Source organism: Centroberyx gerrardi, chromosome 17 (genome assembly GCF_048128805.1).
Source record: "Centroberyx gerrardi isolate f3 chromosome 17, fCenGer3.hap1.cur.20231027, whole genome shotgun sequence".
Classification (NCBI taxonomy): Eukaryota; Metazoa; Chordata; class Actinopteri; order Beryciformes; family Berycidae; genus Centroberyx; species Centroberyx gerrardi.
This window is the reverse complement of record NC_136013.1, coordinates 15,633,375-15,648,019: the sequence shown is the minus strand read 5'-3', so window position 1 is coordinate 15,648,019 and position 14,645 is coordinate 15,633,375. Positions and strand designations below refer to the sequence as shown.

The 14,645-nt window shown below is 43.2% G+C and overlaps 2 protein-coding genes across 2 annotated transcripts; one reads left to right on the top strand and one right to left on the bottom strand.

Annotated features, from left to right (window-relative positions):
* Positions 1-2,385: 2,385 nt before the first annotated feature.
* On the top strand, positions 2,386-7,201 carry vash1 (vasohibin 1). Its single transcript, XM_071925319.2, has 7 exons — positions 2,386-2,607; positions 3,328-3,416; positions 3,986-4,042; positions 4,566-4,640; positions 5,183-5,564; positions 6,864-6,973; positions 7,129-7,201. Exons 1-7 carry the CDS (start codon positions 2,386-2,388, stop codon positions 7,199-7,201), a joined length of 1,008 nt encoding a protein of 335 aa, XP_071781420.1.
* A 3,728-nt stretch (positions 7,202-10,929) lies between these two features.
* On the bottom strand, positions 10,930-13,646 carry angel1 (angel homolog 1 (Drosophila)). The gene is made up of 7 exons (XM_071925331.2): positions 13,411-13,646; positions 13,201-13,270; positions 12,556-12,998; positions 12,289-12,427; positions 11,935-12,077; positions 11,198-11,360; positions 10,930-11,087 (listed from the first exon to the last, which is right to left on the bottom strand). Exons 1-7 carry the CDS (start codon positions 13,642-13,644, stop codon positions 10,930-10,932), a joined length of 1,350 nt encoding a protein of 449 aa, XP_071781432.2. The 5' UTR covers positions 13,645-13,646.
* Positions 13,647-14,645: the final 999 nt, after the last annotated feature.

Genomic DNA, 14,645 nt, shown 5'->3' with positions numbered 1-14,645 from the left:
TGCATGCAAAGATGCAACAATATGCTGCAAAAATAATTTGACAATTGTGGGTTAATCTTTAAACAGCTGTCAAATAAGCTTCTAATTAGCTCATGTTTATGTCATTGGTGTAATTAAGGTGGAGACGTAACATTTTGTGTGTTTTATTTAGCTTAGTACAACAATATAACATTCAACTCACATAATAGGATGTTTTATATGTTATTTGTTAATTTAATCATGAAGTCGAATTGACCTTTACATGCAGAACAACTGAGAAATAGGTTTGGTATGACTCTGGACGTCAATATGAAATTTACCCAATAGACACAAACGGGACCATGTCTATTTATGCTCATTAACTTATAGCCTAAGTCATGAAAATGCGGAATTTTGTCTCCACCCCAAAAGCGGCTGTGTAAGACCTTGAGAAATACTGTAGAAGTGAAAGAGATTCAGTTTCAACTGATAAGTCCCTATATATAGGAATGTGATACCATAGCAGATAAAATAGACTAAACTAAACTCACTATCGTGTACCACAGACGCACTATAAATCACAATAGGAACATTATAGTGATTTGTCGTTAAGACCACAAAAAGAACATTGGTTTGGATTTATGCTCAAAACTGAAAGAAAAAAAAGCTTGTTAGAAGGATAATAACTACACAGTATTTCCATGTGAACTTCTTTTGCCTTACTAGGGACCAAAATGTAATTGGGTTAGTCCAGATGTTTTCAAAAGCTGTCGCTGGAAAATACATTTTCCATAACAGTAGGTGGGAACTTCTACTACTATGAGAATCTCAGTTTTATAGGATTTTGGCCCGAGGAACCCCACCTGACAAGATGTTATGAGTTATTATTGCACAACTGCCTATACTATAATAAAATCAGTCATCCTTAGACAGTCTCTCACTGTGATGATAATAATGAAATTAAACTATTCCTCATGTTGCTGGTGGACTCTCTTAAGGACCCCTGGAGGTCCCCGGACTCCACTTTGGGAACCACGGGGTCTAGATTCCTGCCTTCAAGTGCTGTTGGAAATACTGTAATTACGAGTTGAGCGCACATGAACGAGACAATAAAGTGGTAAATACAGCTGGGGAAGTCGGAATTTTCAATAGCAGTTGCCGAGATGTGACGTTTAGGGTGGGAGAGCATGTAAGAATGTAAAAGACTGATAGCAACAAGGCTGTAATTTCATAACTATATATGTTATTGTTTGGCATCCCACGTAAATAAATAGTGTTGGTGGATGTTTCTATTTGTCACTCTTTTAGTTGTCATGCATTTATGCTTCTAATAAAGGCGTCTAAGGAATCAGTTAGATGCCTGACATGAATTTTCTCCTCTTCATTCTGCCACCCTAACACAATCAAGCCTCTGTGCCGCTTGACTCCTAAATTTAAACATTAGCCACTAAAAATTGATGTTATTTCCAATCAAAGGCACTCGAATGCATGATAAGTCTGTGTCGGAAGAAGGAGTTTACGAGGAGAACTTGAAGGCAGCATTAGTCACGGCTGAGGTCATCCGCTAGCGGAGAGCATGCGCAGTAGGTGGAGGTCTGGGAGTGTCTGAGCGGCTCTTTAGACATGAATCCAAGCCGCAGTCACTGAAGCCAAGAGCATCTGCATGAACAATGAACTGTCCGACTTGAAGAATATGATTCGGAGAAATGGAGCTGAACTGAGTGAGTTCACCGAATGAGGAGAGTCGGGGAAATGGGATTGTATCGCGACATCACTGATTTGCTGGATATCTACAGTGTGAATGACCTCTGGGATAACGGTACTGGGAATTAGTGATCTCTAATACTTTGTCATTTGCAGAGTCAATCCTCTTATAGAGTCAGATAGCCTAACGTTATATCCTAGGGGCTAGTTGTGTTTTGATATTGCACTTACACATTCACAATATCTGCATTAGAATAGGCTGCACATCTCAAGGCTTAGTTGAAATCACCTTATTGTCTTAGTTTATTTATATACTTGAATAGCCTATTGCTATATAGCCTGTAATACAGTTCTAATTATAGTGTTCTTCCGAAGTGCCACAGAGGATCTGCAAAATTACCTTACCTTCTTATTGCTATTTTTGTAGCTCAGACCAATTTACTGAAATCATTAGAGAGCATTTTCAGCTGAGATCCACTGAGATCCAACTACCAAAAGAGAAGTGGATTTTCATTACAGTGTCATCTTCTCCTTAAACACACCATTGCATTTGACTTTCAAGGCTTTGCGAAGCCACTGGCGGCATATGCTGTCGGATGTCATGAGTTGGTCATCTGCTGTGGGAGCCTTCTTAAACCCGCAAGCAGATTAGCAGTGAAAGGGCAAGGCGTCTGTCAGGACATTTCTGTGCCAGGACTCTGTCGGCTGCCTTGTGGAGGAGGGATGCTGAGGGCCACCGCCGGCTCAGTGGAGGAGAGGGACGAGGAGCAGGAAGATGAAGGCGAAGAAGAGCTGAGGGATGGAGGGGTGCCCTTCTTCGTGAACAGGGGAGGCCTGCCGGTGGATGAGGAGACTTGGGAGAGGATGTGGCGCCATGTGGCCCGAATTCACCCCAACGGTGAAGCTCTGGGGAAGGAGATCCGGGGCGCCACTGACCTGCCCAAGGTGAGGCGTTGCCCTTTCAATGAGATGCACCAAACACCATGTATCAGTATGCCATGTGTGCACAGTATCAGGCAACAGAGCTCCAATAAACCTGTTATATTTATGGCTTTATATAAATTGTTACATAATTGATTGATTATCCATGGCAGGAGTGGTTGGCTCAGTACAGTTCACTTCGCACTATCCATGTGAAACTTACACATACTGGAGAAGCAATTCACACCCTTGTGTTATGGGTGAAAGTTGTTACACACAGCGCTATTGTGCGATCCCACATGACTGTCAGAAATACAGGAGGCCATGTGCGTCTCATGATATATACCTAAATGCACTGTAAACTCTATTTTTTCAGTGACTTTGTCTACTCCGCTGGCTGCATTTGTAGAACATGATGAATGGTCAGGCCTCCTCCTCCTACTGCGATGAAGCGATATGAGCCAGTCTGCAGCTTTGTCAAATCACACATTTGCATGCTGCAGGATCCTGTTGTGTTAGATGCAGGAGAAAACGGTGCTTGTGTTCTCCTCACAAGGAATGGCATCATAGGTTCAATTAATGCGATTCTCGTGAGACCGGCTGCAGAACAATTAAGATACTCTTGCCGTCAGTTGTACTGAATGGAGAGGAGCCTGGAGGTCGAACAAGAGGACATTCTCCAGCTGCAGTGAATATAGGGATTGTATGACGCTAATGCAGTTGTTTGTGTCCTCTGTCCCACAGATTCCAATACCGAGTGTGCCTACATACCAACCTACCACCGCTATCCCACAGCGCCTGGAAGCCATACAGAAATACATCAGGGATTTGCAGTATCCTTTGACTAACATGGCACAACCGGCTTGTTAGGGGATGATGCCAATGACTAGCTGACCATTAAATGTACTTGAGGGGGTCTATTTAGACGTCTGGGAAGGTAAATCCTTGCTAATAGTCGGAAAGACATTTTTTAAACGCTGTATGATTTGTTCGCCGTTCACTGTAACATGTGCTTCTGCCTCAAGCACCATGGATAATTCATAACTGATCTCACACACATTCGAAACACATAGCAGTACAAGAGAAATAGCCAGTACAATACTTTCAGACCGCCTTTTACTCACCTGACCCAGTGTTTTGGCACAGATTGATAAATATGGGCCAAACATCAGAAAGTAGGCCAGTCTAGATGCTATATTCTATATAAAGCATAAACATTATTTCCAGTCAGGGCAGGAACTCATCCATAATTAACCAACAACCTATGAATATCACAAAGCACTCTAAGTAGTTGTCTCCTCTTCTCACTGCATGCAGCAGAGCGTTCTGCCGAAGCTCCAAAACAGTTTCATATTGCTCCACCTTCTCTGTATCATGTGATGAACTTAACAGCGTCCTGCAGGTACAATCACACCGGAACACAGTTTTTTGAGATTAAGAAGAGCCGGCCTCTTACTGCGTAAGCAACCTTTCTTTTTGATCCCAGACTGACTGTCAGCCTTTGGTCTTGGTTTGTTCTTTGATGTTTCTCGGTGGATGGTCTGTGTTTGAAACAGTAAAAGTCGCGTAAATGTCACAGAATAAGATTGAGAGACTCAGAGGGCTGTGTAGCAGTAGACACAGGACATCAATAAGGGTGTTTGTTGATTTTCTCCGGTCCGGCCTGATGCCTGATGGGAACTGTATATGTAAATCAGCTATATTTCTGGTGCACCCGAGGGCTTTGTGAGTAAGAACTAATGTCGAGGCTTAACAGGATCTGTCTTGCCAGCAGACGCCTGGAACGCACTTTTACTGACCTCACTTTATTAGATTTAGTAGCAGAGATTTTATTTCGATGGCTCATGGAAAATCTTAGTTTTGCTCGTCTGCATGAAATCAGTAACAGTGTGTTCGTGTCATTTCTGTTGCACTCTGTAATGTATTAATGTCTTCTAACAAAGATATTAAAAGTTGTACTCTCATTCAAATGTTCTGCACAGGTTGATGGACATCGCTAAGGAGATGACACGGGAGGCTCTACCAATCAAATGTCTGGAGGCCGTGATCCTGGGGATGTATCTTTTTATTTACATGCTGTGATGGTTTGAATTGGTAATGTGATGTGTTTTGCGTCGTCATCATCACTCACACATTCACATTTCATTGCAATGGTTGTAAACACTCTGGCAGCTTTATTTACAATGCTTTACTTTAGAAGAGACGTGTGTATCCCACAGAAGTGGTTGGCTAATGGGATGATAGTGTGCTTTTTGGCAGAGTTGTTGGATACTGTCTTTCCAAATTTTTCTCAAGACATTGCCTAATCTAGCAGAACAAATTGCCTTGTAGGATGCTCCAAGTGGTGTGGCAACATTGGCATGACAGGGGCAGCCAAGCCTTCATTGATTAGATTGGACTTTCTCGCCAACAACACAGTCTTGCAACCATTCTCAGTTGTATCACTGTGGCATTAGAGTACATTGGATCTGTTGTTTGTTTTTGTTTATGTTACGACCTGGGTAGTGTTGCATTTAGGATTATACGACCAGAGTAGAATGACATCAAGACTTAAGAGCGAGGGATCGTATGTCCGTTTCCTTGACCCAGCATGCGGCAGTTACCTCACCAACAACATGCCAGGTGTGGAGCGCTTCCCCCTCAGCTTTAAGACTCAGTTCTCAGGGAACCACTTCCACCACATCGTGCTGGGAGTTCACAGCGGGGGGCGCTTCGGCGCGCTGGGCATCAGCCGCAGGGAGGACCTCATGTTCAAGCCCCTGGAGTTCCGAACACTGATGGACCTGGTGCAGGAATTTGACGGGGCGTACCGGGGCTACTGGCACACCCTGCGCAAGGTCAAGATCGGCCAGTACGTGTCCCACGACCCTCACAGCGTGGAGCAGATAGAATGGAAACACTCCATACTGGATGTCGATAAACTGTCCAAGGAGGAACTTCGGAGGGAGCTGGAGAGACACACTCGAGACATGAGGCTGAAGGTACAGTATGGCAGCCGGGACAAAGAGTGCAAGCAGTCAGGAAGGATGCGCTGGCAGGGAGTTTCATAACCGCTCTGTATGGATACTCTCCAGTCACTGAAGTAGAATTCCTATCCTGGTATTCAAAGCTACAGTATGCAACTTTTCGCCTTGAGGGTGGAAGTGTATTGTTAGTCCCACCCTCCTCCCCTTCAGCTGTCTACCTTGAAACGGCATCTGGAAAACCACCACAGGCGTTAAAGAAGCAGACGGTGAATGCAGGCAATCTATAATAAAATGAATGCTAATGTTCACCATGTTTTTAAATGGGTTCTTGTCTGCTGCACGTTTAGCTTCGCTGTTCTTTCCTTTCTTACTGCTTTCTACCATTGTTGTTGTTGCTATGACTTTCCTGTGCTGTAGCCGCTAGCCTCATCTCGATAGCCACAACCCAACTCACTGCTGGCCGTACCCATACGACACGCCCAGAGCAAATGGTTTACGCCCCAAAACGTCCGAACATCATTGAAAAGCCAATTTCAGGAAAACGGGGAGATTTAGGCTCGTACACAAGACAGACACAGACTCACAATGTATAATATATCTAATTTATTTGTTGTCATTTTAATGTGAAAACAGTTGCATATTGTAGCTTTAAGTCCCACACTATGCAGCCGACAGCAGTAGGCTACACGTTTCTGAAATCTTAACAGTGTAAAATTAAATTGAATTAAATTAAAAATGTTTTTAGAAATCATGGGAAGAAAGATGCGATAACTTTGATTGTCCTCAGCAGATGGAATGTCCTTCTTTTAGATTTGTACTTTACTTCTGCTGTTCCTTCATGCACAGTGACACGGAGTTGACCCGCTGTTTGAGGAGCGGTTGTTCTCAAATGATGATCTCTCATCACCTCTCATTCCTACCAGTAATGAAAGCAGCCTTGATGCTGAGCTCTGTGTATAATAAAACTAATGTGATGGCTTAGCTCTGCTCTGCTGTGCTTCATGCATGGCTGGCTCTCTCCATCAATGGCTGATCTTTTACACAGAGTGCTCTCCGCTGTTGGCCGGACACACAATCACATTAAAGACGTGGACAGATTCCACCATTAACACTCTGCCTCCTCCTGTACAGCGAGGCCGTGAGCATAGTTAAACTCACCACTGTGATGCTTTTAAGTAATTGAAAATGTGATTACGTTTTTTTGTGTGTTTATCCATCCCCTTCCTGACAAAATGCCCTTGGGTGTTCAGTTTGCCACAGCTGTTTAGCCAAAGAGATTCCACTTAGAAGTAATGTGAACTGTTTTTCTTGCAGATTGGAAAGCCTGCACCTCCCTCTCCCACCAAAGACAGGAGAAACAGCATGGGTTCGCCCCTCAGAGGCCCAGGCAGCCCCATACGCAGGATCAGCCGCATTGAGAGACGGTATGATTTATTATTTATTTATTCTCTGTGAAATCTTTGAGCTCATTGGAAAATCCCATGATGTGAGGCAAAGGGGAACTGGTTAAATTAGTCACAATTTCCTTCATGCGGGAGTTATTCTGTATGTCTCATATTTGTGTGTTTGTTTGTTACAGTCCCTCTGCAGAGAAGAAGGTTTTGGAACAGAAACCGTCCGGAGACCTGAACGGATATCAGATTCGAGTCTGAACAGGTTTTTCAGTTTGCCTGTGAAGTTACGAGACTTGTTAACAAGGGTACCAGACACTTGTGTCATGTGCCCATTGATTTATTGTACGTTTCAGGCCTAATCCATTGTACAGATTGACCTGTTCAGAGGCTCTGTTGTTGAATAGGTCACCAGCAACTTTTTCCACCCAAGACAAACGGATCATTCAGCCGCTCTGTTTCTATATTGTTACAAAGCTTTTCTGGAGCGGAGTGTGGAAAGTGATTGGTGCTCGCAATATTTCCAAATTCTGAAAGGGGTCAAAAACCTACTAATTTGTAAACATTTTTAAATAATAATGCAGAGTTTTGCTAACGATATACAATGTGAAATATGACTCTTCTCCAAAGCTGAGCAAGACAACCACTTAATGTAAATGTGCTACTGGACATATCATAGGTTTCCATGGTGTCATGACGTTCTCCAAAAGAACTCTGTTGAGGCTTGTGTGCAATTTGTATTGTCATGTTGTACTGTAAGTGCGCAAATACATGTAATGTAATTTTAAACCTTAGGCTCTGCTGGGCAGCAACTGCTTTTGTAGTGACTAGTTTGCAAACCACTACCCTTGTGCCTTGTATGAAGACTCAAAGAGAAGAAAAAAAAAGACTAGCTGCAGAAATAGCTGGAGTTTTATTTCCAATTAATTATTCCCATTGCCTAACTAAACATACAGCAGTGCAATCTCTGCTCTCCCAAATAGCCATGAAATAAACAGTAGGCCTATGTATGACACATTTTTGTTATCTAATACACAGCGGTTAGCATGTTTAGCATGCTATTTACTGTATTTAGATGATGGTTGAATATGGGGTAATATACAATATACATAAGTATATTTTATGAGCATGAAAGTGCATCTGATGAGAGACTTTATGAGAAACAGGACACTTGAGTTACTCCGGCTACTGAACAGGAAAACTTTCACTTGAACTGAGACGGTTGTCAAGGTGATTAATGGCGATGCAGCTGTCTGACCTCCTCTGCATTTTCTGTACAAGTCCCTCTGCCTTGTAGGGACATACTGACAAGTCAGTTTTTATATATAACTGCTTTATATATGACATTGTTTCTTACTTTTATTTGTAGCAACTTTATCCAGTTATTCACTAGCCTTAAGTGGTATCCTAGCAACTGATTTCCATTTTAGCCAAGATGTCAAGAAATTTGTTTACAGCACTTTTGTATTTTTTAATTGGAGATTCTGTCATTTTATACCTCCTTCAGTGTTGATGATCACCAGTAGACCACTTAATATTTACCATGCACTGTTCTCAATATGTTGCCACAGTCAACAGTTTTGTGTGTAGATGTTGTCCGTTTTCATTTCAATGTTCTAAAACACAATTTTTTGTACCAAAAGATTGTTGATCTCCAGTATCACAATAAAGACTCACTATGGATGTGGCAATAAGATGTTCTTTTCTTCTCCTGCGATCAAATATCATGACGGTAAAGAGATGTTAATGAGTTCATGGTTATGGATTTGATTACCTTGAGCATATTTGAGTAGCCTACTTCCTCTTAAGAGAGCCACAAACCAAAATGGACACAACGGTAATGTGAGATCAATAGATACAGTGTAGTCAAATGATGCTGTGGGGTCAGCTGGGGCACAGGGCCTGTCCTCCTGCCAACCAAGAGCTCAAACTGAACCCAGGGTGCTGTCAGCTGAGGGGCCGCCTCTGGCACCGAGACGGACCACGAAGAGAGCAGACCAGGGAGATCTCCAAACACTATCCCTGCTAAGTGTACACAAAGAAAACTCGACGCCAGCAACACTATAAAAGGCATTAAGGCTCTGTGTGCTGCTGGGACTCGCAGTAAAACAGTGAACAAAAACATCCCGTCAAACCAAGTGGGACGGTTCCAACTAGTTTGGCATAAATCACACCGATTCCTCGTTTTCAGAACAATATGTAAGGGGGAAATGTAACGTAAAATACATGTAAAGCTTTATGACATTTGAAATCAATGTTGAAAATGAATGCCGCTGACAGTGTGTGCCTGTATTATTCCATTCATCATATATAATAGTTCTTTGGGGGTTAGCCAGGTTTTGCTGCAGTGTTATAGATCATACTAGTCAGTTGTGCTATGCTGGCTGTGTCTGTGCTGATGACCAGGGATCCTCTACACACAATTAAGTCCAGTGGATCTCTCACTGGATGGTATCTCACAGCACAGCAATCTGCTAATGAGGCTTCACTACCGAGAAGTCCGCCAACATGACATCCTTCATATTCTCAGTGAAGGCTGGGCTGCAGTGGCTGCTGCGTTCCATGAAAACCAGTCAGCAATAAACATGGAGAAACATTAGGTTGATGGTGCAGCTCTGAAACGGCTGCTTCGTGTACATAAGTCTTGGTTAGTACAATAAAATAACCTTAGTATGTATTATTGTAAAGAAATGAGTTGAGAGAGTGATGTGATTTAAGTGAAGGCTCTTAAAATGAGGGCTGGTTTGTGTTGGGGCAGTCTGTATTGTCTGGGTAGAAGATGGAAGCTGGAAGATAAACAATTCCTCATCTTCCACTCTGCTGGATTCCACATGTATCAGAAACACACCAGAAACAGAAGGCATAGTGGCCTAAAAAAACCTACTGACCCATTTCCTTTGCCCATGTGGGTTTGATGCCACGGGGGGAATACAGCTGCACACAACCCGATTCCTCCGTACAGCAACTTTTACAACTCACTAGTAATGGGTAAATATGGCAAAACACTGGCATCGGTTTTGGAATGGGGATGAAAATAGATTTACACAGCATACTCAAGAACCCATTGAAAAGAGTGAGAGTGAAATAAGGAGTCTTACTGATGACAAACGCCTCAGCTGACACTCCACTCTATAGTGTACACATACTCAAAGCCCCCCGACTGAGCCCCATCATGCATGAACACTCTCCACTATCTAAATTAATTATTCATTCATGCATCACCCACTCACACACATGCACAGACCCACACACACACACAGACATCTTCTCCCTGACAAACTGAGTGCCACAGTGGAGTGGGATGGGACGAGTAGTGCCAACATTTAGGTCACAGTCTCCACACTGGGCCAGGCAGGATAAACAAGGAGCTAGACATGAACTGGAGGATTAAAAGGGTAGTTGATGCATATCACTTGCTAAATCAGAAATCCAGGAAATAACAGCAAATGAGGTTGTCGTTTCAAACCTGAGGCATGCTTTTTTCCTCCATGCGGTATCGTGGAACAGTGGGAACAAAGGCATGAAGGAGTCACAAATTAAATCAAAATATTTACTCAATATTTCTACCATCTGAAAAAATAGAACTGACCCATAAACAGAGAACTCTTAATTCTAATGATCACAAAATTAAGTTTAAAATAAATTAAAATATGATACAGCAATCAGTTGTCAACGGCAAAGTAAACAGGTCAGTGCATTATCACATCAATAAAAAGTAAGCAATCGCTACATTCTTTTTTTTCGGTATGAACCATTACAGCACCAATCGCAAAATTTTAAGTCCTATCACAGCATCCTATCTAATAAAAACCATTTGGAACAGGACTGAATATTGTCATGTTTTTTGTTTTTTTCCTGGCACTTTTGAGCAAAAATATTAAGCTGACCTCCCATTCAGTTTGAAATTTGGGATGATCCGTTTCCAGAAAGAAACGGTATCATATACTAACAAAAAAAACAACAAAAAACAAACAACAACAAAAAAAGCATCATGCAGCACTCAGGTCCAGCTGGAATTTGGCCAGGAGACTGAGATGGTCAGAGGGAAATATGTGATTGGGCAATCCGTTCATTGACCAAAGGTCCGCCTCTGATAGGAGGGAGAGACGGCCAATCAGCTTCAGACCTCCACTCACCAGGTGGCCAGCTGAAAAAAAACATAAAATAAAAAAGTCATCATGACAGAAGCAAATTCATAGTTCTGTTCAATTCTTAGTGGGCAGTAACATTGGCCAACTTCATTACAAGTCCCCATACCTTTATGATCAGAGGAGTCGTGTTTCGGGGAGTAGAAGATGTAGTCGACTGTAGCTCCCACTTCAGAGTGCAGGGTCGTGACCTCTGAGTGGCCAGAGCCTGGGAGAATGTGTGTGTAGGCCGACTGCAGGTCCACCCCATGACTGAGAGTGTGTCTGAACCTGTGACACACAAAATTAACTATCATATTCCCATTTCTATTTCCATTTCATTTACACTTTTTATTTTCCATTTCCATCTTATTTAAGCTATTATTCCACCTCACCGAGTGTGTTCTTTTTTTGTCCATGTTCATATGTGACCTGAGACAAGGTCGGGTGACTGTACGGGGGGTCAATACTGCATTTATTCTTCTTTATTAGAGTAACTTTTAGTATAGCGTCATGTTCTTTATTGTGTCTCAATTATGTTGCTGCTGTGACAACTGAATTTCCATCTGGATAAATAAAGTACCTATTTGCCTATCTATCTATCCATCAATCTATCTATTTATGTATGTGGATGCAATACAGTACATTATATCTAACAGTAAGAAGCAGTAAGAGTTGACCATGTGCCCCTTTAACAGGAATATGGGACATAAAAAATTAACTGACCATTGAACCTTTGGCTGATTTTCCCTGGAAGGCTCTGTAGAAAATAAGAGAAAGAAAAACCACAGATTTCTGAACCATCCTGACAAATGAAGTTGGGTTTTTGTAAGTGGCAGAGCAACTCAAAGTAAGTTGCACTGTGGTTTCTGCAGTATGTTCCAGTTGTGTTACTGCACCTGGTGTGATGTCAGTGACGCCTGGGATCAGCTCCATGTCCAGGGGACGGACACATGCAGCTGGACAGAAGCGCCGCTGCAGCAGGAAGTCATGGGTGTACTGAAGTTTCCCTACGCAGGAAGGACAGATATAAGACGGGAAGTGGAGTGTTAAATTATCACAACACAGCGGGAAATGGTGTGAGGAGGAAACGCTATTTCCCAAAGAGAAGAGACGAAACACAGTAGACTGAATTTCATATCTAAAATGAACATTACAAAAATAAATACTGGCACATACCCAACACTGGGTACAAAACACAGTGACACTTCAATCGCTGACCTGATTCCTGCCTCTGGCTCTCAAACGTCTCCTTGCCAGTGGTGTACTGGCAGTTCTCAGTGATTCCCAGAGAGCTGGGCCACAGGGGGGCAAACAGTCTGTGATGGGCTTTGTGTGACAGATCCTCTTGACCTGATATCTGATGCACATAGAGAACACACACGGTTACAGACGTAACTACTGCAAACATCACGGCATAACAACTAGATAGTTTCCGGTCAGTATGCCGAGCATTGATTGTGGACAGTGAAGTGTTGGACTTCTCACCATCCAGGCTCCTAGACCGCGGTAGAACAACTGGCCGGTGGTGATCAGCTGGTACAGAGGCATGTTCGGGACGGAGTTAAAGTCCCCACACAAGACGACGTTACAGCGTTCCCCTCTGGCCTCGCAGGACTTGACCACGCTGTCGATCTCGGCCAGCATTATGGCTAACTGAGCCAGCTTCACATCGCCCCTCCTGGGGTTGAAGAGCAGGTGGGTGTTGGCCACGCAGAGGGGTGGGCCCTTCGCCTTGACCTCTGACCCCTGGGTGACGACCGGCTGAAGCAGCAGGACGATGCCCACGTTGTCCCGGTCCAGCAGCTCCGTCTCGGGCCTGAAGAACTCCAGCAGGCTGACCGACCGCTCGGAGAAGCGGTCGCCGCGGTAGCAGGTCGCACAGCCGTCTGTCTTGGTCCCTGTTCGCCGTTTGTACACACAGGTGTAGCCTGGTGTCAAAGCGCAAGAGTGAAACGTCAATATACAGAATGATTTTGTCATATTGTCCCCCCCCCCCCCCCCCCCCCAAGTGATACCAACATTTTACATTATTGTTCAACTATATTTTCATATGCCCTCCTCCCCGTTTTGCCGTTGAACTCTTCTTTTCTTGTGTAACCTTGTTTATGTGTCTTGTTTATTTGGGCCTACCCATCTGAGACAGGACTGGATGCAGGTCTTCCTTGTAGTGGTTCTCCTGGACTTCTTGGAGACACAGAATCTACATATGAGATACAAACACAACTCTTTACTGGACACCTAAAGACGAAAATGAAAACATCTGTACTTGCAATAGCTAGTTTAAATGTTTGAAAAAGATGAATGTTTACACCATTTGAAAACAGTTGGCTTTTGACTCACATCTGGCGCCCATTTCAGGATTTCCTCCAAGAGGAGGGGGCAGCGGTAGCTCCACTCCAGCACCTCCAGGGGGCAGTGTGTGTAAAGCCCCTGGTTGGCCTCCAGGAGGTCCTGAGCTAGGATGTTGTAGGACATGACGGTGAAGTCAAACAAGGCCGTTTTGTCCGGGCAGAAGCTCTGGAAAGGCTCCGCTGCAGTGGAGCTCTCACCCCCCTCCTCCCACACTCTCCACATCACTGGGAGGAAGACAAGCACAAGTCTGAGCAAATGAAGTGCTGGGAAGAGTGTAAACAAACATACAATCTCACTAGAGAGGAAATGCTGTAGTACAAAATAACTGAATGAGCTGATGTATATCTATTTACACATAGGATTTAAAGTCATTTACTGAAGAATATTTTTACTTTTCAGTATGCATACCCATATTTGAGTTCATGAACAGTCTGACAGCAATGCTGGCTGAGTGTGACTTGTTTGCTTTATTTTGAAAACAGCACAAAAAGTGATACTTTATAGCAAACTATGGCAATGTGACCCAGAGTGATTGCAGTTCTTGATAATGAATTGGGGATCAAATCGAAACACTGATGGTGATTACATATTTCCATGGCAGTTAATACTGCGAGGTTTGCATTACATACAGGGTTCCCACACCTTTTCACTGATGAAAAACTTTTCCATGACCCCTTTTCAATTTTCCATGACCAAATCTTATTGAGACTGGATTAAAAAGTAACCAACAACTACACTAACTTTGAGAATTAGTTTGTTTTTCACTTTAAAATCAAGGATTATAATAATAGATCAACAAAGCATGTAGCAACCAACTAAAATAAAATTTCATGACTTTCCCAAAACTTTTCTTCCTTTCAACATTTTTCATAACTTCTCCACGCCTGGAAAATACAATTTTAAATTTCCAAGACTTTTCCATGTTTTCCAGGATTGTGGAAATCCTGCCTGTACCTATTAAAAAATCTCAAATATCCCACTAAAGTGATTCTCACCTTCGAAGGCCAGTGTCGGCTGTAATGGGTTGTAGTAGCTGACGGGAGGGAACTGCCACAGTGGACACTGCACTACGTCCGCCAGGCCGGGGCCTGCAGGGAAGTGCCAGCCAGCTTGGGAAGACTGTACCAGGCTGTCTTCAGGGTGAGGGTCCGACAGAAGGGAGACCAGATCCAGCTTAGGGCCGCTTGCCCCAGCAAGCATTTCATCAGTACCAGCAATTATGT

Excerpts from the sequence above, each read along its gene's own strand:
- vash1 (XM_071925319.2), top strand. The coding sequence starts at position 2,386 with ATGCTGAGGGCCACCGCCGGCTCAGTGGAGGAGAGGGACGAGGAGCAG. Across the intron at positions 3,417-3,985 it reads AAATACATCAGGGATTTGCA|GTACAATCACACCGGAACAC; the intron begins GTATCCTTTGAC and ends AGCGTCCTGCAG. Across the intron at positions 5,565-6,863 it reads CTCGAGACATGAGGCTGAAG|ATTGGAAAGCCTGCACCTCC; the intron begins GTACAGTATGGC and ends TTTTTCTTGCAG.
- angel1 (XM_071925331.2), bottom strand. The coding sequence starts at position 13,644 with ATGTGGAGAGTGTGGGAGGAGGGGGGTGAGAGCTCCACTGCAGCGGAG. Across the intron at positions 13,271-13,410 it reads TCCTGAAATGGGCGCCAGAT|ATTCTGTGTCTCCAAGAAGT; the intron begins GTGAGTCAAAAG and ends TCTCATATGTAG. Across the intron at positions 11,088-11,197 it reads CGACTCCTCTGATCATAAAG|CTGGCCACCTGGTGAGTGGA; the intron begins GTATGGGGACTT and ends GTTTTTTTTCAG.